Genomic DNA, 24,836 nt, shown 5'->3' on the forward strand with positions numbered 1-24,836 from the left:
AAACCATATCAAAGTTTCATGACGACTGGTTTCGTTCAAGATAGCACATTTCGAAGAATGTACATCAGTAATTGTCCAAAACCACATCACAACTTATCCAAGACCATTTGCCCAGGTCTTGATGCATTTTCCTTGCAGTTCTGGTTTTAATCAGGGGCCAGTGTACTTTTAAGTGCAAATATATATCTTGTAGGTGCAAAGAGATGAGGTGGAAAAGTGAACATCAAGGGAAAGATCATTGTGAGGGCGCGGATGCACACACACACACACACACACACACACAATTCTAAATTCTAAATTTAACAATCCTCAAACTCTAGACTGAGTAGGAATTGGCAATACCCTTGCCCTCTGTTCACCCGCCCTATCATTGCTATGCAATCAATATATTGACTTGCCCAGAAAACATCAAATTTCACACTTAAACATGATGAATGGGTATTTTAGCATGGCATTAGTAGCCAGTAGCTGACCTCTTGGGGTAACTTCATTGCAGCAGCCACCCATGAAATGGAGTTTGTGGAAATCCTTCAGAAATGGCTTTTTTATGTGGCCTGCCTAAAGAGTGGGGTTCTATAAGTGTGCCACTGAAATATGCCCAGAATTCCTGATGATGAGTAATTAAAGAATTTTGTGCACCCTCCTTGTTTAGTCATCATCACAAAATGAATTGAACACATAAAAACATACCAACAGTGTGTCCCATAACATTTTTAAAAAATTTGTTTCACCTAGATTTGTCAGACCATGTCACAGATTCGTGTAGCTTTTTATCTGACTTAGATCTATTTTTAAAGATAATTTTCTACTGAAAGATAAAAGTCTTAAGGAAGTTTTGAATGATGAATGCAAAAAATAAAAACACATTACTATTAGTGTTCGACACTTTATTGTGATCATAGTGTTTTGCACAATATGATGAAATATGTACATTTTCTATGGCAACCAACAGCTATGACTCATCGGTTGAAATTATAGTTTCTCCAGAAAAAATAAGGCTATAGCACCTGACATCTAACAAGGTCTACATATAATGTTCTCTCCTTTCCAATGCTAGTTAATCCTCAATGTAAGGTAACACTAGGTGATTTTTATCTGTGCCAAAAATGTCTAAATTGCGCCCTGCTTTCAGGAGTAGTTCCATTTTTTTTTTTGCATTCTAGAAGGCACCAGCCTTCAATACATGGACCATGTAACATTCAAAAAGACATCAATAATAAGCAGACAGGTCTGCATACTATGCAGTCAACATGCCTTTAAAGTCTTGACAATATAATAATTGCAAAAACACTATTTCTTTCTTAGCATTGTCCTTACACCAGTTATAGTCTCGATGCATGCACGCACGGTCCCTATAAATAAGGGACACACAATATGACACCACATCAAACAGGATTCTTTCTACCCACTACTTGGTGAAATGAGACATTCAGAAAGGTATGCTGACAAGTACACAAACTATGAATGTTTTCATGATTCCATTGCAATGTTAAACATCAGTGAGAGATACAGAGGGGTCAATACTAATCAGTTAAAACATAAAACAGTGTGCCCCCATTTTGCATGTCGTAAACACATCTCCCTTAACTTTTGGGTTGTTAAATGTTCTGTGAAGGTGAAATCCATTGCACATAACCCTAAACTCGCCATGGGGACCAATGGTCATGTACCAGTCGCACAAACCATCTGACCATAACCGTAAACACATTACAACAGCCATTTCAGGTCAGCTTCAAATGATGACACCCTATCCGAAAAACCTACCATTCATTAGAATTGATAGCAATTTGCATGGGAATGGATATAATGAAGGTCCATACATTAACCCTGAGTGTCTGAGCACTGACAGTTGGAACTCACATTATACTAACACACTATTGGCTGTTACTTCATTTCAAAGCCCAGAAACTCAGGGTGTTGACAATTTGACCTCAAGTTATTTATCCCAAATTTCAATACCACAATAATGTTATTATTCAAAAGTATTACAAAGACCTTCATTTATGTAACACTGGTTATAGGCATGAGACCACAATTGTTGAAATGGCTATTTGAAAGCACTGGCTTCTTCTCTAACATTATTGATTGAAGTTTTGTCTAGACAGAAAATCATATGGAATAATTACATTATTGGCAAATCACCTGACCAGTTGATTCTGTAAAAATGTCTGGCAACAGCCACAAAAAACAACAGTTGTACAATTCCAATAGCTATCAACAATAAAACACATATCATAATTTTTGGCATTTTTGTCTGACCAAAATTAAGTCTATGGCGTAAAGCTTTTTTTAAAACTGTACTTTATCATGAATGGTGTGTGATTGCCAACTCATTCTGATGATGTAACATGTCTGGCTGATAAACCTCGAGCAAATATCAAACATTTGTAAACGATGCTTTGAAGCAAGATAGCGAAAAAGATCTAGAACACTCCAGATCAAACTCTGTACAGGTATTTTGTCCCACAAATTAGTTTAGAATCACCAACATATTGCTTCCGAAATACATTTAAATGCACGTTTACTAGCCATGACATACAACCCCTGGTGGTGATGCCCCCTTATCAGCAACCATTATCCACTTGTAGGAAAATTATGGCGGTGAACATCACACAGCAAAGGCGCATGAATAGAACTTCTCTTCCTTTCTTTCTCACACATGCATGTTTGCATGCATGCACTCACAGCTTTTTTCGAACGCATCGGTATCAATACTTGTTTCAGTCATCAAATGAGTTGGCTACTTGTCTTCTCACTCTACTCCTCTTAAGAAACTCATTGGTGCATGTGCTAGATGAACACAATCATGATGTTTCATCTTTTTGTATGGTTCCAATTGGCATATGCTGTTGGGCTAGGATATTGTTTCTGTTCTAAATTTCTAAGATATAAATGTACGATATGCGAATACAATTGGAAAATCATGATGAACTTATTAGGATGTATAAAAATTTAGAAAGATCAACTGCACTTAAATAATGCACTTCTGTTCACAACCAATATGCAAAAGGAAACTGGGTTAATCAAATTACAAAGCAAAAAAAAAAAAAAAAAAATCTTGCTACACCTACAAATCTAGACTTAATTCTACTAGTTTCAAGACTGAATTGCACCTTGGTATTGGCTGCATCAAATTATGAATAAAGGGCCATATCTATACAACAATGCATAATTTTGTTCTCTCAAACTGGTGTAATGATGTTTGTAAAGATTAGAAAAATAAATGCCTTTATGTACACAACATTGACTTCTGATGACAAGAATACATACAGAACATGGAAATAATGGCACAAAACCATGATGAAAATGCGAAAATATCTGAATGTTTTCCCAAGAGATCGGAAAATTAATCATGCATATGTCCATTTCTTATACATATATATTGGATGGACAGTACAAAAAATGACATGCCACAGGAATATAAGTGACAGATGATAATGAAACAAGCAACATGCTGCATTTATAACAAAATGTTCAACAAAATTGTCTAGGATGTCTGCAGTATGGTGTGTACATCTGCCTGCTGCCCCCATGTTCATTGCATAAAACATTGGCCAAGCTAGAATGCTGACATGCTACTAAGTAAGTTAACCAGGCCTCAGCTGTGTTCCTATGTGCTCAGACTACTATGCAAGTGTATCCAGTACAGCAACTCAACTACAACTGAGACATAAAGACATAGTCAGCTGGTGCTTTTCCTATCCCTCCCAACCAACAGCCTGCTCATTAACATGAACAGCCTCAGCTTAGAGGTGGAAAGAAAACTTTTTTTCTGCAAACTGATTTATAAGTAATGGAATATCACCACATTGCCAACAGCTAGCAAAACAGCAGCTATCTTCATGCAACAAATTGTTCGCTCCAATATGTATTGTAGCTAGGCATTTAGAGACGGTACAGACTACAGTGCACACAGAGCAATTCTGAAATCAATCTGCAGCAGCCTCTTGAGGTTCCCTGGGACTTGTTCCTATTGCAAAAATCCAGTTAATTTCTTCCAAATGGCTGCCTTAACAATCCCCACCATACAATTAAGGCACATAAAGGACTCAGTCAAAATATGACTATTCAAATTTTGTAAGTGTGCAACTGTGTCTCTGGGGATCCACCATACTCCATGACACTCAAGAATTCCATTGAAACAAGAATTAGACCAAATAACAAGTAATATGAACAACAGACAGTCAACATATATGAGCAACTTAATAATAATAATAATAATAAAATGACAAGCAGAGATGACAGTCATGTATATAAATGTGTATACGTGTGTGTATATGTATGTGTATATTTATGTATATATATTAGACTATATACCATGGTCATAGCATTTAACATTAACAATACATCAGATCTTGTATGTATACAATAATCAAGATCTTGTGCTTACATCAACAAGACGCCTCAGTGGTCTGTGGATATAATCCTTTACACATTTAAGTATAAATTCATAATAAGCCCACATGGAAGGGACACTGAATGTTGTCACAATATCCCCAATTATAAATGGGTGAAAATCATTTTAAGTGCTGCCATTGAAACATTTTCATCACTAAGGTCCATTGATCAATAAGTCTTACCCATCAGTGATGCAACGCCAATTGTATATACAACAAAGCATCTCTGATGCCTAAAAAGTGTTCTCTTGATCCTTTTGGTCTTTTCCTCACTTTATTTGCATGATGCTGATTATATGAAAGACGTGAGGTAGTCCACAGTTGATAAATTGTGAAAATTAGAGATTGGTCTTCTTGCAGTGACGCTAAGGCCACCATTATGCGTTTTGTCAACAGTGGCACTTGGATCTGCTTGCATGAGCGTGCATGCATGTAGATGTTCCTGCTCCTTATACAGTCTTGAGCTGCCGAGGCACCTAGGTTGTTATGAGGCAGCAGATTGTGGAGGAGGATGGCGTTTCATGTGCAGCGCGAGATGATCTGATCTCGAGAAACTGCGATCACAATATTTACAATGGAATGGTTTTGCTCCCGTGTGCTTGCGATAGTGACGTGTGAGCTCGTCAGATCTGGCAAACCGCCACTCACATCCTTCCCACGTACACTTGTATGGTTTTTCGCCTAGAAAAAAAGAAAAAATATTTCTAATTAAAATGAAATTGTTTTTAATTGACATTGGTTCATTCACTAAAAGTTATTATTGACTGAAAAAAGGGATGGCCTTGCATTTAAGTGATTGTATGTTTGCATGTCAGTGTTGACTCAATATCACATTATCTGGAAATCATTGTTTCCCAGAAAAAGCTGCATGAGTCTGACTAGACATCAAGATGGTGCATTTTAAGCATAACCAGGCACTTGAGCTCAGCGTCCTAGTATGCCAATACCATCTGAAACATGAACCAGACAGGTGAGAAAAACTGTAAATCAGAGACTCAGTCAATAATCAACATAACAGATGTGCATCAAGGGCAGACAGGTGCAATCCAATTACATATAGTCTCAAAGATGGTGAATATCTTATGTTTGCTCTCCAATTGTCCAATGTCATCTTCCATAATTATCATGTCCGATAATTCCACCAAGCTCTATTTTGGCACAGCCTTGTGCGTCTTCAATAAACAAATATAGGGTAGAGTTTGCAGTGGTTCGCAACTGCCTCTTTGCTCTTAGTTCAAACCAGGCCAGAACATTTCAATAAAAACTTGAGGGTAATCGAGTTTGAAAGCCCTAAGCTTCAATTCTTTTTATCACACAATAGTGCCTCAAACATAATACAGGCAGCCTTACATTAAACTGGAATTCTTAAATGCCATGATCATTGAAGTCAGACATTATATAAAATATTCAACCTAGAGGAAATTTTTCTTACTGAAGTGTAAAATGACTTGTCTATTCGTGTCATGTCATCAGGTTTGAGATGTCATGAATCATACAAGTAACTCAAAGCAACCGAGATATCTCACAGGTTAGGTTAAAAAAATAAGGGGCCTCAGGTGTCATATAAGGGGGTGACAACAAGTATGAATGTCATAGTTTGAGGTAAAAAATAAGGTGTCTGACACCAACACCATCACTCTTGTCTGCCTGTATATAGCCATCAACCAGACTATTGAGTATACATAATTGTGTTTAAAAACACCCCCTTTTTTCACCCAGATCAGATCATCCTGTATGCCTTGCACTGGAAACAAAACTCCAGTGATATTAATCATACTGGACACTGAAGCTTCTCTGTTCAACCCAATTCCAAATTCTTTGCAGGTTTCTTACTGGGCTGGTTTTACTGTAGGATTTCCATCAAACCTAACACTTACATATCTTTATGTGGGCTGTTTCTTCAATGGGTTTAAACAACATTAGTTCACGCATTTCAGAAAAGCTATTAATGGAGTATAAGGTCAGGGGTCTTTTTCCACAAAAATGTTATTGTGACATTAAACCTAGCCACTATATACAGACCAGCTGATGAAAAAATGTAATCTAGGGTCAATGCCAAATTTAACGCTGTTTTACTGACACTGAAAACCAAAATTGTTACAGAAATAAATGTTTCTTATCATGACAGTGGGCCATTCAACCTAAAACTGCATAACCAATAACTGCAAACGCTATCTAATGCATTGCCACTGACATATGAAAAAGGTGAAGCTGAATGCATATGAAGGTGTTTCAAAAAACATTAAGCAAGCACTTAACCCAGCATGGACCATACAATGGCACTTTTAATGGATTACAGATACACAAGACAAGCCCTGGGAGAATTCATTATTTTATCATTCAATAATTAAAACAATAGGAATGCATCATAAATCAATACATAATATGGACACAACTGCCATTCGGGAGGAAATGTTCCAAATCCCATTATACAGGTCCCTCCAGTTAAATGTGGAGCAGACATGAAATATTGCCCTTACAAGACAACCTTCTGCCATTTCAACTAATGAAATACATGAATATGTTCAACCTAAGAATATTATTCCACAAATTGTAACTGAGGGCACTAACAACATCAATCACGAAATGCTCACATATTTCTTACCACTGATTACCAAACAAGTTATTCATTGAGAACCTTCACTATCCTATTTCCCTCCTTATATTAGTTATATCTTTTTTCATCTCAATCTTCCCTATCTCAAGTAACCTGATTTGGTACAGCAGGCAGAGTGCAAAAAAATAGATCGGAGGGAAAAAAGCATGGTATTCTCATCTATCCAAAAACTTCTATTTATTTGTATAGTTGTTTACAATGTTACCAAATGCAGAAGCGGTGACTCATCAGGCTCATTTCTATTCCCAGACATATAAGATTTCCCTCACCCCCATCAATTTAGGGACCCTGCCTCTCTCCATGCATGTCTGCACAATCAAAAGAAAGAATACGGAAACAACAAAGATCATCTTTTTCAAAATCTGGCAATAAAACTGCTGTGATCATTTGGTAGTGATTCTGCAGGCAGTTCAAAGAGTTGTAGAAATCAGAAACAGTTCTACTTAGAGGAAATGTTTTTTGACAGCTCCCCCGACTCTGGCTTGACTGCCTGGGAAAATTCTCTAAAAGCTTTGCATCCCACAAATCAGATATCCAGACTAAAGGATTTGTGCTCCATACAGCCTTAAGTTATATCCATTTTTTATGTCCATTAGGCAAGACCTCATATTAGTATAGTTCTAAGGCATGCCAGTAACATAAGCTAGCTTTATAAACAATTATCACCATAATTAATATTTTTAATAATTTTTATAATACCAATCTGGAGTCAACATTTCTTTACTCATACATGTATATATTTTTCCACATTCCAAGTCTAAACAGGAAAGCTGACATAATACAACTCTGGGGTTTCCTAAGGGGGGCATTTACAGGAATATCCTGACCTCTGTTTTCTCCATTTACTTAAAGCAGAAGCATTTTAAGGTCAACAAATGTCACAAATTCCAAGAAAAAAAACATTGCCCCAGTCAAGATGCTTGCTGATGGGTAACATTGGGGTTACTGTTTGACCTTGGACTTGGGTTATTTAGAGAGACTAAAAAACTGTAGGGTGGCAGTCAAATATTTGGGATAATAAATCCTACATTACATATATTCAAAATGTATCTTCTTGGGCTGCCTGACCAATGGGACAGACTATTTATTTCAAAATAAGAAACTACAAATAATAGACAAGAGGCATTAAAGAGGTCAAATTTTAAAATTATCGCAACCCAAACCCTTTGTCAAACATATCACAATAAAACCAGTGTTGGCATTTGTCAGTGAGTAATAAAATGGTTACTTTCAGCATCTCTACACCCTGCATTCTTTCACGCAACCTTGCGCCTTTGCTACAGGTCAGGTCAACACTCCTACACCTGATATTATCAATGGGCAAAAGAATACCTCTAGAACTAATCAGCACCTAGGCCTCCGCCCTGCCTGTCACCACAGGCATAAGAGACAATGTGGGATGCTTTATGTTTCCTCCCTGACACCAAACTAGAAGCAAAACAAGATTTTTGGAAAACAAAATAATTATACATGGGTCTGTTCACTACTGGCATGTATGAACTTAAAAGAAGTTAAGTTAATAATAAGGTTCATCTTAGATATCTTTTTTGCTGGTGGAGAATGAAAATGTGTTCAAAGATTTAGCATGTTTCTTTTGGTAAATTTGGTAATTATGAAATGAGGTAAAACCTACGAGTGGTATTAAAAAAGATTCATTGGTCCACTCTAAAAGAATTATAATTATAGTAAATGACATAATATCTTGCATGGGAATTCTAATATGAGCTTTGTACTTATGATCAATAGTCAAGACCTAGCTACCACAGCTTTGTTTACATCAGTGAACTGGGATGAATAAATTATGAAGTACTTGTATCCACCATAATGAAGGCTTCAAGTGTAATGAGTGCAGGAAGTTATATACAATGTACAGAAAAGAGTACCTGCTCCACCCAAGGTGCTTGAGAGTAAAAAAATAAACCAGTTTGCTTCATGCTCAGGTTGTTCATCACAATTGATCTCACACATGACTTATGTAATGTCAGAATGTCTCTTGGTCAGCTTTGTCAGGGCAAGAAAGGTCTGAAAAGGCAGGAGTGTGAGTTTTCTGTATGGGTGAACACTTTATCTGATATTTGTTTCTATTAAAGCATTCCTCCAGAACTTTACATCTCACCGAAACTAATACTGTGCTTGCTAGTGTCAAAGCAGACCCTTCCCACCTCCCATAGTAAACTGCCATTGAATTTTCTTCAACAGTTGTTGTTTTTTCTCTCCTAGTTCAGACTTGAAATGATGGAGAGATGAACGTTATTACACGAGTGCATGTGCTCAAGCAAACACCTTTAAATAAACAGTCAACAGAACAAAATAGCACAGGTAAACTAAACAGTATTTGATATGTTTATGAGGTAGAAAGCAGTCACATTAGCACCTAAAATGTCTTCTGCAACACTACTCATTAAAGATGCTGCAATCTTTGCTTCTAGTAATCATGACTTATGTTTCAAAAGCAATTCCTGGAGAAATACTAAATTTCAGCACATAGAACAGCACCCCTCGTTCCATCTTACTGACATCTTATCTCTCATGTACTATTAAGACACTGGCAGATGCGTAAACCTCTGCACCTGCCTTCACAGCCAAAAAAGTATGATATCATCGGGAGGTGCTTAAAACCAATCACCGCCAGACATGTTATTGTGAGGGATGTTTACTCGTCTTCCCCCTTGGACTTCCTACAAGCCCTACATCTTCCCTTTCCTTCAGCACTGGCCCAAGTTCCAACATGCGAAAAGATCAGCTTTATTCCGAACTTCATTTCACTGTATTCCCCAGAGTTGATAGATTAGCAGATTGAACAATGGGAGGGGTATAGATGGACCCCACTGTTTTATTGCACACACACACTGGCTTCTTGAAATAAAGAGACAAAACATTTTTGCTAAAATACCAAAGGGCATATACAAAGATGCATATGTAATGCACTGAAATCCAGGATGCCTGCATTGCACTGTGCATTAGTCTTCCAATCCATCATCACCTGAAGATAAATTCAGGTAACCCCATTGAGCCATAGCACGATACACATCATTATCAAGTCTCATGCAGTTCTCAATATTTCATAAAATCAGCATCTGATGAGTCAGTCAGTTACATAATTAGACTAGAAGTTCCTGTAGTTCCTATATGGCCATGGTGTAGAAACTGACACTTTATACGTCACTTTAACATACATTTTATTCTAATTTCAATAAATAAGTGTGCCAAAAATGTTTTGCATCAAATGACTGACATAGCTATATCATACCAGGGAATTATAATTCCCTGATTATACTTATCACCTATTTGTAACAAAAGTGTAATGACAATTGGTGACCATCTCGTGTTATTACAATTAATTTATATTGTTAGTGGGAGACCACAAACTTTTATCACACAACTCAACTGCTATACCATAATACTGCCAAAATGAGATATATTTTAGGAACATGTCGAGTGTGATGAGTAAAATAGACGATGGTCATCTACATCCTTCCCCTCTGGCAACATCTGACCTAATTCAGCACATCATCTCTCTCTCTCTCTCTCTCTCTCTCTCTCTCTCTCTCTCTGAAATGAGCAAGTGTGGTTTAATACTATAATTTCCCTCACTTAAATTTATCAGTTTAAGCTGTCATAATTATCCAGGGTATCCAATTTAAAATAAGGCATTCACAATCAATAATGACTGAAAGTATAATCCAATGGGTAGTGTGCCTGGTACATCAAAATGTGCCCATTTGTGCCACTGGCTGGGTTGGCAAACATGTTGAATATTGTCTGTCCAGTAATATCCATGTTAATGTATTATCTTAATAGGAATTGGTACATCACTTAACTCTTTACAAATCATAAATCATATGGGTGGACTAATAAAAAGGGAGGGTGGTGGTGATGTTTAAAAGGCATTGACTGTCCTCCCTGTTTGTGTCTAATCATTGGGGCCTATCAAACCAAATTCCTTCATTTCTACTCCCTTGCAGCAGGTAATGTCTTGTAAAAACATCCCATTAAAATCAGTGCAGCAAATGGCTGAATTGGCAGGGGGAAATTCCTCCATTATTGGGTTAGATTCTGTGTACAATTGACTTGATCTCTTTCTAAGTGGACAGTGAGGAGAGAAGAAAAATAGGCTAATATGGTTTACTTTGAATACTAATTTTGTGACCAAATTGTCGTTTAAGGCTTAAAAAGACATTCCCAACATTGCTAGGCAGATTAACTGTTATTAAGATTGCATGTTTAATGGGTTACCGCCTGTGAAATTGCAGGTGTTCTTTCTGTATGTTGTCATCAGTCTTTTCAAATCAATAATTTCTACCTGGAGCCATGGAAGAAAAGCTCAGCTAGAAAAGACATGTCAGTCACTGCGTGATCAAGTGATGAAAACAATACAGAAACTGTGCCCTGACTGACAAGCAGTGAGAAGTGTGTTTTGTGTGAAAGAATGCTGTGACAAGCTGTTCCTAGTGTGTGTATGTGAACACACCTCTGTGATGATGAATGGTCTCTAATGTCTGCTCAGCAGTGCCACCACCTGTGTGCACAGTACTCTGTCGTGTCTCCAACATACCTCTATACAAAACATCATTCCATCTCTCATTTTTGATTTAATATGAAACTGCAAACCAGCAGAGCAAATGAAAAGAAGTCTGTAAGTGTGTGTGTGTGTGTGTTGGGGAGGGGGGGGGGCTGAGACAAGTAATAGCCATTTAATTCCCTCTTCTTCAATTTTAGATGGTGTCAAAAATATTTATTCAATTCCAAACACAAACATTCTCCTACTTTACTTACCTTTTCATAAATGAAAATCTATTTGAAAGGGTTGTGACATCTTTCCAAAATGTATTATTGGTTTTTCAACCTACCTGTATGAGTTCTAAGGTGAGCTTTGAGATGGGAACTCTTTGTATAGACTTTCTTGCACCCATTATATGGACACTTGTGTATCCTCCGCTTGGAATCTGGGCTTGCATCTACCCGTTTGGCCGGAGATTTTGATTGGCTAGCACTACGACTTCTGGGAACAGGCATAATAAGTGCGTGTGATGGTGCTTGTCTCTCTGGAGAAGCTGGTGGTGAGTACACAGTTCTGCTAGGCTGTGCCACTAGTCTCAATGCAAAAGGATCATGTGATGGTTTTATTGGTGGCGATACTGGTGATGCAGGGTCACTAATATTACTGTCCCATGAAACTCCACTGGAAGCAGAGCAAAAACTACTAAGACTAACAGAGTCTGGAGCTTTGTCCTCAATGTTCAAGTGAGCTAGGCCTTTGAGCTTTTCCTCCGGAGGATCATCATCCCTGGTTTCCTCCGGTAGAGTGAATTTGTTCCAAGGAATATCTAAATCTGTGTCTAATTTTTTGTAGGATGTCAGTCTTGGTTCATTCTTCAGATACCTTTCCATCTCCAAGCAGTTCTGAAGAAGACAAAATAAAAGAAGCATTAGAATGTTAGTGAAAACTGCAGGACAGGCAACTGAATGGAACATTAAATAGGTCAAAGGATACATGCTTTTGAATGCAACCAATATTTCATTTATAAGTAAATAATGTACAATGTCGCAACTAAACACTTTTGATATGTTGGATGTGTGCAGGATATATTTGGATATATTACTTTTTAGGCAGAGTGGATTTAATTATAAAATGCTACAGCATGATGAGAATGATTACTGCGTTTAAAAAACCATCAAAAGTCATTGAGCAGCCATACAAAAGAAAAATAATGATTTATGGAGATCTTCCTTCTTTGGCATCCCTCAACTAGACCCTTCTACATTGACATGGATCGGTGCTCCATTATACATTCCCCAAACCTGTGATTACCTGAATTTACTGTACTAAAATTACAGTATGGAATGAATGGGAAAATATTCTTGTCATAGGACAGTGTGCTATGACCCCTTCCTAGTTGAAATAAACAATTGTCAAAGATCAAGGGACTTTTTTCCACAAATTGACTGTGGCCGAGACTATGTCTGTGGGAAGGAAAACAAGAATTCTTTTCTTAGTTAAGGAAGGGCAATAAATAAAAGACTACGAAGGAAGGGTCCAATGATCTCAATACACAAAAGCCTGGCTAACATTTCAAACAAGAATGTCCACATAGTTGGGTAACCAGCTTGACTTCCATTCTCTGCTGAATACATTATTACACCACTTGAATACTGAGCATGGAGTGAATCAGAGATGAAGGCAAATAAAGCTGCCTTCCAAAATGGGAGGTTTACCATTCTCCTTGGTACTCAGTGGAAGAAAGGCAAGCAAACATTGCTTGGGTATGTTACATATTGTCCTTGCTTCTTATGCAAGATGATGCTAAGGCAGCAGAAATGTAAATTGCCATCTCATTTTTTGTGGGAAGAAAGTAAGAGTGCTGTTTGCCAAGAGTACCACCAATATGTTCTCTTATTACTTAACAAACAAAACCAGCACAGCAAATAAAATCTTTAAAATCTGATCAAGAAAATCAGTGATCCTTATACTAAGAGGTGATATTTATATATAAACAGGGCATGAAGTCTTCGTTTCCTGCAAACCATGAAAAATGATATTTATGTACTCTGTGCGAGGTCAATAAATGGAATTTGCAAGAATGAAAAAATGTTTTGCAGAAGGTTTTAAAAGTGTATCAACACTTAAAGTGAACTGGAAAAGTATTTTAATCTCCACCACTGCTCAAACTTGGAAAATGACACTGACATCATCCATAATATTTGCATCGCTGAGAAATTCAAATCCATTGTGCCATTATGAAATTAATACCCAAGATACCTTAGTTGACAAAACCTATCAACTCATGAGTGAATGAGCTTTCCTATTCAGGATTCTGGGGACCTGCAAAACAGGATACCTCACAGTGAAGCAAAGCCAAACATTGTAGCCAATGAACCAACTAGATCAGGTATCATCATATTGCATTATCTGCATGATGAGTCACCAGAAATATTTTTTAATAAAAAGATCCTCAGGATAAAGTGGAGTCATGCAGATGAAAAAAGATACACACATTCCTCAAGGGTGTCAAGATTAGCAAGCACAGATAAGAGAGCTGCATGCTTGCATGTGGTAAGAGGCTATATGTCAAATTTTACATTTTAGGAATTATAAAGAAAAAATGGGTTTCATCATAAAGGAAGAGAGCGGGTGAGGATCAAAATATGTAAAGAGATGTATCTTTGATATGCTTGCTTAGATTTTCCCAAAAGACCCATTTTCCCATACAAAGTTATTATTCTTACCCACAGACATAATATGCCATGCTGTTTTATACTGGCAGGTAATATAATCCCAGAGGTTGCAAAAAAAATCATAAGTGTGACTATGAAAAAGCTTTCCTATACAAACATTTTCCTGCATGGAATCAAAATAGACCTCCGTGGACAGACAGATAACATAAATGGGCTCTAATAAGCATTCATAGAAGACGAGATGAAGGATGCATTACCGTTTCAAAGGACACTGAGCTATATCAGTCTGCTTTACTTTGGTATTTTTCTCAATATTATTATGCATTCAAGTCATCAATTACAAAAGCTTTCCACCAAGGAGTCACATACATAACTGCAATTTTTTTAAGCACTGGAAATCCACTAAAGATACTGGCTATTATTATCTACGCATTCTCCTCAGGGAGCACCCAAGATAACCCATATGTCTAGACTGGCAACCAGAGATCAGAGAAGGCCCCATGCTGGATAAAAAACTTGCAATACTTCATAGGGCCTCTGGAAGCATTCCAAAGAGTGCATCTCAACCCTCCTCATCTTACCATACCTTCCCAGTCAAGGCTCCCCACAGGAAGTTATAGCTTTACCTAGCTCTCAAGAGAAACTCATCTGGCTTCTCAACATCTTTCTATCTCATTACTATCAAGACTTTTGAAATATTTTTTGAAGAATTTTATTGTTTTCAGTTAAAAGCCAAAATATATTATCCCATTCAATTAAATTTATTATTCATAGTAATAAAAGAGTAAATAAAATATCCACATTTAGTTTACACACACACACACGTTATATTTTACATTCTATGAATGCCTAATGTGTCAATATGCTTGTCAATTTTTTCCTTCTCTATATCTTATGTTGTTTAAATAAATCTACCCCCCAACTGCCTAGCCCACAAAGTAAACTATTTAGAAGTATTGATTTTCCCATCGAGTTATCAATGGAATTCGGGCCTTAGTGTAAACTGGGCACCATAAAAAAGCATAACAGAATGTTTACATGCCCTATCATAATTGGCATATTTGTGACACAAAAGTTGACAAAAGCCACACAGTGGGTCTGGGCAAACACCTATTCATTTCATTTGAAGCAAGTCAGAATGAAACGAAAATGGCAATCATCCCGGCAGTTTGTCATACAGCAAAAAGAAGCCTTACAAGAAGTTCCAAGAGATTAGACAGCATGAAAAGATCGCTCAACATGAAATATGCCCTTTCTAATCAGAACAAGCTCAAATATGTTACAGTTCAATGTGTGCCCATGAAGCTTTTATGCCACATCCTGTGTCTATTTTCTAGCTAGAGACAAAACCAAGCCGGTAATGACACAAGTCACAGTGCAGCATCACTTTTCATGTTCTGGGGTGGCATATCTAAAGGTCATCACCAAAGGAATGTCAAAATTTGACCACATGTGACAGCTTATGCACAGATCCACATTTGTATGTTATAAGCTACATCCATCCTTTAAGTACCAATGGTGAATCAATGAACAGAGTAGGTGCCCTAAAGAAGTGTGAATTTCTTGTGGGGGGAGTCTCAATTCAAGAGCACATTAACATGAATATTTTTTCATATTGGGCATACATTATTAAAACTGGTGCTTATCGCTTATCTACAGAGAGCTTCTCATTTAAAATCAATGTTTGTTTGTCTTTCTACTACATAAAAAGATAATGTATAATTCTATCAATTCCGTATATAGTATAAGGTGGTAATAAATATTACCGTGCTGTTTATGAAGGCAAACAAAAGATCACTCACTGCTGTTTCCTGCACATAAAAAGCACCATAAATGCAATAAAAAGGTCAAAATATTCCAGAAGCTAAGGTTATCTGCACACAGATCTGTTGTTAAAATCTGCATTCTTAAATAAAGCAGTTCCTTTCACTGTGTAAATAAGATGTCATTTCAGATTACACCATTTCTTCCTTTTGAGCAGGGGATCGGAGATACAGTCAGTGCGCACCAAGTAAAAGTGTTCAAATTGCTCCTGATTACTTGGGCTAAGAATATAATAGAAGTCTCATCACAGAATATGGTTTACATCAAAGCACTGCCTTGTCCTTTCACAAAGACATGCATGGTTTCGCAGCTCCTTATCAATTTTAATAAAGAAGAGCCTAATCAATAAAAAATAAGAAGCTAGAAGTAGTTAAAAGTATTGTAGAAAGTAAAATAGGACAGTGCTTCACAGATAATCCATTTTTCTAGGGGCTTGAAAAACAATTGGTTGTTCTCCATTAAATGCACTGATCTGTAATGCATACCATGTAAGACAATGTTAAAGGAATTCCACCAATGCTTGATAAAACCTTGAGTACATACCAATCCTATGGTTTATAAACACTTGACCAAACTCAGATTTGTATTACTACTGTGTGAACCCTGGATTCAAGCTGCCCACTTGAAAAATGTCATACAGCATTGATGGGAAACTGTCTACCAGCACTGTCCACTTGTGGAGAAGGGGAGGGGGCACTAATGGAAAATGACCTCTATCACCGTCCACTCAAGGAAAGCAACAGACAGCATCCACAACTAAAAGAATTCAACAACATCAACACTAACATAGTACTGTAGTAAACTCCTGGCAGATTAAACCCAGCTCCACAAAACATCTTTTATTCAAAAGTTAGCTGCGTATAATTATACCCTGGAGAACAGAAACTCATGTTGCATTGATACTACAATCAATGCAAGAGATCTCCATTATTAAGCCGATTCCCAGAATTGTTTTATCAAATACATTTTGTAATTACGTCAAGATTTAACTTCCCTAAACTCACAGCTATACCTGTGAACTACCAATCTGTGATTTCAGATACCATTTATCAAACTGGCAAAAGGGAAAAAAACACCTTTATCTGATACCAATCACCAGTATTAAATAGATCCTATACTAATTGCTCTTCCTTCAATGGAAGTACTGTATGGATGCCTCAAGGCAAAGGTAAATACTCCTTGAAAGCCAACATTCATCTTTAATAGAATTTGGTTTACATTTCACCCGATTAAATCACTTACAGGGAAGTGCCCTCACCTGATGTGAAATGAGCACCAGGGCACAGGTGAGTTTCCAGATTTTACAGCTGAATTGTGGTATGTTTACATGTAGCCCTTGTACCACAGTCATCTACACAACAGAAGAGCACTGCATTGCCCAGTACTTTAAAATATAGCATTGTAAACACTATAATTAATATGGTAATTAAACAATCTTTTCAGTGGGTAAAAATTGTCAGACTTTCAGATACATAATTCTATAACCAAGATTAAATTTAAGAAATTATGGCTTGAAAATACTTTATCTGTAAAATTTTGCCCCACTGAAAAGATCAAATAATTACCATAAGATTAAATAAAACAAAACAGAAGAGTCCCTGCTCAGCAGCTTTAATTGAACAAACTGTTTAATTTCAACTTCCAGAGACATGCTTTAATCACAGCCCCCTATTCCCCAGGCATCCACTTACTGTAGCTGGAACTATAAAAAACTTAACCATAATGCTGAATCTAGGAATGCCTTATGCACCGCTTGAGTAAATACAAAGCCTTAACCACATCAGAATACAATAACAGTGAAGGTATTTGAGCACCACAGAGCAGGTTGCTCGTTCATTATGTATTAAAATAGCAGTAAATATTTTATTTCAAAATTGACTAGATAACTGCTCCCCAGACTTCTATTTACCAAACAACTTCACATTCCAGAAAGGACTAGCATCCACGCTGTTGTCTGTTTAAACAGCAGGGTGGGAAAATCTCTCCTCCCTGACTGTGCTCAATATTGAGTTATAACTGATTAACTGCTGTTTGAATCCACTCAAACAGTGCCTGAATGGGTCACCAACAGAGGGACACAGGACACAGTTTGACAGCATGAGCAAGAGATGCTGTGTTCTCATCAGACAGGTCCCATTAGACAACAGAACTCTGATGTACAGTCATCAGTTCCAAACATCCCCATCTGACCTTGGACTACAACCAGTGCAACCGCTGGCTGGCTGAGTGGTTAAATTTCAACCTTCTAGGCTCTTGTGATCAGGACATATCTGCTGATAATTCTCTACATACACTGAACAATACAAGTTTAAGGTTCTGTCCAAAAACATTCTTTTATACTTGATACTCCTTACTTAATTTCAACCTTGGATGTGGTATTAGTCACTGAATTGGATATTATGTTCACGAAGGCTTCGCAAAGCCACTCAAGTGCAAGTGTTAAGCAATGTCTGTATTTGTGAAATGTTGGTTTCTATGGCATTAGATTGCAAGGGTCTCCACAGTAGAACATTATTGACTTATTGACAAATGTTTGTCACAAATTATAACCTTCCATGCAGCTGACACATTATGACTAAGTCTGTACAGTCTTTGGATTTCTTGGGAAAGGAAAGAAACAGACAACACTATTATCAACAACTCTTTCAGCATTATGGGGAAAATAAAAAAATAATACCTGATGAATCATACACAGTCTGCAAATTACTAAACATGATATCACTGTAGCATAAACATCAGTAGCCACAGATCCTAATGAGGAGTGAAATTGCCCTTGCATGTGTTGATGGCAGGTAGATATTAATGCACTTACATATAAAACATGGTGATGAAATGCAGTAAGCCATGATGTGCTGGTATTGACCACCTTGGGCTATGGGTGGCCTCCATTAAATATCCAGATGGAGCAATTACCAGACAAGACTGGCTGATGCCTAGAAAGCTGGATTCTCTCAGTACCAACACATTAGCTTTAGACTGTTCTGTGTGCTATCCCCCCCCCCCCTCTCAAAAAAAAAAAAAAAAAAAAAAAAAAATGGTTGTCACTAGTCCTATATACAGACAAGAACACTTAAATATTAGTGACCATGCAATCTGACAAGTAAGAAATGTCCAGGCCCACAAAAGCATGATTTGTTTCTTGTTGTATACTCAAGGATGAAATGGAATGTTAACCACACACACATGCCCCAGATTCTAATGTCTCTTCTTTTATATCTGAACCAAGAAGATGGGGGAGAATTCATTTGATGTTTCTTGAAATGTCAGTTTATATTTCACCTCATAAATTGAGGAGGCTTGCCTGTCCAGGTCTCCAACATATCAGATACCACTCCAGTGTATACAACGGAGAATTTCACGTATCATATACCAGTATATACAATAGAGTATTTCCTTGTGTACAATAGCGTATCAGGTAATAGCGACACAATTACTAGAATACCAATGTGGCAGACTTTTGAAAATGGAAGCTGGTTAGAATATTATTAATGAGCACATACACGGCACACAGGTAATTCAGATAATGGGCACTTTTTATAGGCAGTCATCAAATGAGTTGGCAAGTTTTCAGTGCAAAACACTCATTAGGTTAACTCCATTTCATCAAATACGTGAAAATGATCAAAATAAGCCCTTAATTTCAGAGAAAATATGTACAGCAACTTAACCTAATTATTTGTACCTAGCAAATGAAATAAAGGCACTAAACTATCCCCCATTCTTTCCATTATATGACTCACTAAGACAGATAAACTTGGAGAGCATCTGACAATGGGTTAAATACAACCTTATCCGTGACTTGTCACTGTATTAAGAACTTTGCTCCTGCCATTTATTTCATTATCATTTCTTAATCAACAAGGTATGTCCAAATTCCTATTATATTGTCCAGACGGCAGTATTCAATCTAGTCCAAGTCAAATAAAAGCTGACCAGCAAATTTTGAGTAAAATGAAAAGAGTGTGTATGCAGTACTAACAAACACTTCCTGCAACCGAATTGAAACCTTTACTTTGGTTCTTTCATTCATCATTTCATATCACTGTAGTAATCTAAGTCCTAACCCTCTTGGCTATAGAGTTGTTTCCACAGACAATACGGTCTTCATACACGTTTAAACAGCACTGCAGCTATCAGATAATATACATCGAGAGGCTCCTGGCTAAGTCATACACATCAAAGACACATCCAAGCATTCCTCTCACTGTGAAAATACATTATCAAAACTTATTGATCTGACATTGATGTCCAGATCTATTGAGGGCAGCCAACCAGCAGTTTTACACCAGTGGCTGACTCACACACACAGGCTTGCTAAGCAACACTGAGCATAGGGATTTAAACTGACATATTCCCAATGTGTGTGTGAATGGAGGAAGGCTGTCTGCATTACATTAATGACAGTGTGACCACTGGAGTAGAGACACAGACACAATGCAAAATTCCAGGCTGGAAGAATACAATATCCCAGACATACAATACTTGAGGCAACACTAGGTAATAGTCTCAACTGTGCCTGGAAAGATTTTTTCCCATTCCTTTGACTAACTGCATTGCACATTTAATCGTAACTCATTCCAAAGACTGGTATTTGAGAAAATAATACAGGTGTCACCTTCCTGACAGGAATGCAAGCACAATCTGTGAGAAGGTCCAGATATAGTTCTCACATAATGCTTTACATAAATAGTAATAATAACTTTTTCCCACAAACTACAGTCTTTTAAATTTACAGCGTGACGTTGTGTATATTAGGGCATTAGTAAACATCTTCTTTTCACACTCAGACAAGTGGACTGTTTTTGTGTGTGCACTCAATCATGAAAATGGGGCACCCTGTCTATAGGTCCTAGCAGTAGAAATACTTTCCCTCTGGCGCATAGTTCTATACTAAATAAGCTATCATGGATCAATACTGAGATGTAAGTGTTACAAGGTGCATTGTGACCACTATGAATGAAGGACCAAACAACACACTGTGGGAAACACATGGGAAAGTGAGGGAGCGAGCTTTGTGAAAAGATAGGCACTGTCTCCCTAATGTCATTATATATGCATATATCATGATATGTTGCATACCACATCCGTAGTTATGCTGTTCTCGCTGTCTGTGCATAGGTATTTTTCTTCTTGTGAACCTTTGCTTCACCATTGAACAAAATCACTTTTGACTGAGTGCAAATATTTGTTCATTCAACAAGCCTTTCAATTAAATGGTTTGATCAGAAGGTTCGACCTGCTATTAGACTTCACCAGGCTTTCCTAAACTTGATTGGGTCACCAAGGTTATTTGATTAAGATATTTACCTAAAGATTCCTATATTATTTCAATAAAATACCAACGTGCATTTTGAAGAGCAACTTTATCCAAGCTTTGGTAACATGAAATGTAAATATACGAAATAAGATTTTTACAGAGGATAATTCATGACGTATCAAAAAGAAAAAAATGCATCACTTTTGTTGCCTAATATTAAACAAGAATTCATGTACCAATGACTGCTCATCAATCAGCATTAAATGTCCTGTTGTGTGTTGTGGAAAATATATGCTAATGCACTCAGTCATACGTGCCAAATTAATTAACATAATCTGATAACAGAAAGACAATGTGTCAGTCCTATAAATGATGCTTATCATCATAAGCGAATGGGGATTTATGGTTTATTCAGTCATGATACATCGCTTATATTTTGCACACACCGGGTTCTTTGATCAAATATATTTTGTATCATAATGTATCTCATGGTGGCGGAACGCAAAAACTATGAATGAAAATGACAGTGGACAGACGAAAACAAGTTGCACATTCCCAGTAATAATCCATTCAAAACAGAAGACGTGAATAGATTAAAAATGTTAATTGTTAATTTTATCTTTACCTGCTGCCACCGGTCTTCCAATGACGGCTGAGCCGAGAAATAGCCGGTATCGTGAACAACTTGCAACTCCCGGAAGATATTTCCACTGGGTAGAACATCCATTTTGCCAGGATGGGGAATCACCAAATCCGCCAGGAACAAAGTCCAGAGTGTAAAGTCGTACTAGAAATCATGCAGTTAAGTTTTCTACGTCTCTGAGCTACAGTAAGGAAGCTGCTCTCTTACAACATAGACTGTCATGAAGCTCTCATGACTGGCCTATATTGACAGCAAAACATGGATGTGAAATGTATTTGGGACGCCAGTTATCGCAGCCATTCAGAACTTAGCTAACAAACGAAAAATATGCATAGAATTTTCTACGACCAATCATGTACGGTGTCTTTCAAAGATTCTCAAGCTCTGATTGGTTGGCAGTTACTCAGGTATTTGCCATGAAAGGCAATCCGTATGTAAATAAGCCGGTGTTGCTAAAAATAGTTTGGTATAAAAGCAGCAGCGTGCTCAAATCGACTTCCTGTGTTGGAAAATATGACTCACGGAGAACAACTTCAAGAACTACATGGTATCTAGGGGAAAACAATACATGTAAGCATTGAGGATTTAGTTACGTGCTGAACAATTTATTTTTGCGTGATCTGATCGGGATCACGGGTTTGAGATTTCGCAACAGTCTTTATTATTAGTTTGAATCATCAAATTAAACATTCATTAATCCAGGCCAGTACCGAGATGGCCTAGAATTTACTATAACTTTGCACCCGTATCTCTGGCAAATTTAGTATTAATTGCACAGTGCAGCTAAAACTGGATTTCAGTCGGTGCACTACTGATAATAAATTTACGATATCATATGAAGTATATATTAACGTGAGGTCGTGATTAAGGTTTGGTAATCTCGGCTTTTGAGTGGCCACTTATACAAGGTAGTAATTAGAAATGTTAGAACGTACACAGACGTCAACGTGTAACGCGAATTAAAAAAATCTATAAAAATTCTCCACAGTTGTGTCTATTTGAAATTGTTTTTCTTTCTTTCTTTCTTTCTCTTTTTATTTGAATACCCTGTAGCAGTGTAACACGTCCTTTCCATCAACCCTACTTCTGCTAATTAACACATCTGTAAAAATACAAAAAATTACCTTTTAAAGCAATTCTACAAAATGTTTGTATACACATACGCATCTTAAAAGGAACAAACTAATTTGTATGACTTACCTTTTTGATTCCTTATCCACATTCTAACATTGAAAAATTATTCTTAAGAAATCTCACAGATTTCCCTATACAAACTTGACCTATCTAAAATGCATATTTTAATGCACAGGCTTACACCATTTAGTAAAGATTGCTGTTGGTCACTGTATTTTAAATATTTTTAGTATCCATGTATGTATTCATTTCATAATATGTATAATAGTAATGCATTCATACAGTTCACTTTGAAATTGCAATAGATATACATGTACTTGAAGCAGATTGTTTTAGTTTTCAAAATGAGATTAATACTTAGAAAAAATAAAGAAAATACTGGAAAATCTATTTATAAAACCGCTTTGCCAAAGCACCATCATTTTTTCCTCTGCAGAATGTTGGATGCATTGCAAATGTAGGTCACAAAGCTGGTGATGTGTTATACCTGCGTACCTGAACTGAAAAAAGTCACTAATTAAGCCCTTGAGAGTCACTGTGTTAGAAAACAAAGATTTATCATGGTTCTCCAAAGGGAACACTTGCGAAAACTTTGCAAGAAGGGTACCCGTTTGTTCTGAACATTGGTGGGATGGATGGAGCTACAGGGCAGGGCCTGGGTTAACCATTTCACTTCTAACCCAACAACCCCTTTGATGTTTTTTGGATGAGAGAGAGAGAGAGAGAATGAATACATGTATTTTTTTCACTGTATATAAGGCCTTTGGCCTTTCTACAATAATTTGATAATCATTGCACATTACAATGTACATCTTCCTTGTCCATTTCTTATTACAACTTTCTTATTTCTGCTTTTGTCAAATAATTAGAAATTTCTCTTAACACTCGAATGAATGAATGAATGAAACAATATTTTAATGAAACAAAACATTCATTTTGTTTTTCCACAGTATGTATTTTGATTGCTAGCTTTTATCTTTAATGATGAAATTATTTGAGAAAACAAAGTACAAATGAATTAAATATTTCATTAATTATTTCATTAATTAGTCCAGCAAGTTTGACTGGTACTGCTAAAAAAAGCTTTTGCAAGATAAACAATAGCCTTCATGCATTTGCAGAAAAGTTCCAGTGCCATAACAACAATATCCCACACACTTCAACCAGACATCTTTAAACAGATACAAGATTATTAATTGTAATCACAATGACATTTCTAATGCAACATTATCTTATAATCAAACACTACTTTTTTTCGGTCCTAGGATCTTCTTCTCAGGCATCTGAGTTATTTCACCAAAGAATTTTAATCCAACAGTTGATTTAAACTTTTTAGACAAACAATTTGGTTGATTTCAAGAAAAAGTCACATAAATAAGTTTTGATCTGAAACATTAGCAGTGTCTTCCTTGTTATTAAACGGGTGCAATATATCATTTTTACAAGACTAAAGCCTGTTTCACAAAAGTACTTTAGCCTGAAAATTGGTCTAAAATTTAAATTCAGACACACTGTACTTTAATCCAGATAAGTCATTGGTAGTCCATTAAGATGATATATTGTGCCCCTTTTCATAAAAGGAAAGACATGTGGCTTGTTTCAGGTCAAAACCTTATTATTTAAAAGGACTACTACTAATTTGAGTTTATCCTGCACTGAAGTAGACTGAAATTTTGTTCTAAAAGTGTAGAGCAATTTTCTGGTTTAAATTCTTTTGCATAACGGGCCCCTGGTGTCTTGGTTATGGGAATCATTTTCTCTTGTTGCCAGCCTTTTCGCAGGACGGTG

At 36.8% G+C, this 24,836-nt stretch overlaps 2 protein-coding genes across 5 annotated transcripts in view; one reads left to right on the forward strand and one right to left on the reverse strand.

Moving 5' to 3' along the window:
- Positions 1-872: 872 nt before the first annotated feature.
- On the reverse strand, positions 873-22,171 carry LOC106170757 (Krueppel-like factor 6). Its single transcript, XM_013550744.3, has 3 exons — positions 21,897-22,171; positions 11,865-12,417; positions 873-5,078 (listed from the first exon to the last, which is right to left on the reverse strand). The coding sequence occupies exons 1-3, from the start codon at positions 21,996-21,998 to the stop codon at positions 4,882-4,884; spliced, it is 852 nt and encodes a 283-aa protein (XP_013406198.1). The 5' UTR covers positions 21,999-22,171; the 3' UTR covers positions 873-4,881.
- An 81-nt stretch (positions 22,172-22,252) lies between these two features.
- LOC106170753 (inhibitor of nuclear factor kappa-B kinase subunit alpha) overlaps positions 22,253-24,836 on the forward strand; it is a 36,056-nt gene continuing 33,472 nt past the window's right edge. The window contains exon 1 of one of the 4 annotated variants that reach the window (XM_087006686.1): positions 22,253-22,484. In XM_087006686.1, coding sequence (XP_086862812.1) covers positions 22,268-22,484 — 217 coding nt within the window. In that variant the 5' untranslated portion in view covers positions 22,253-22,267. The remainder of the gene's footprint in view (positions 22,485-24,836) is intronic. The other 3 variants (XM_087006684.1, XM_087006685.1, XM_087006688.1) reach the window with 3 other exon arrangements.

Source organism: Lingula anatina, chromosome 2 (assembly GCF_051362555.1).
Source record: "Lingula anatina isolate TDL-2025a chromosome 2, LinAna3.0, whole genome shotgun sequence".
NCBI classification, from domain to species: Eukaryota; Metazoa; Brachiopoda; class Lingulata; order Lingulida; family Lingulidae; genus Lingula; species Lingula anatina.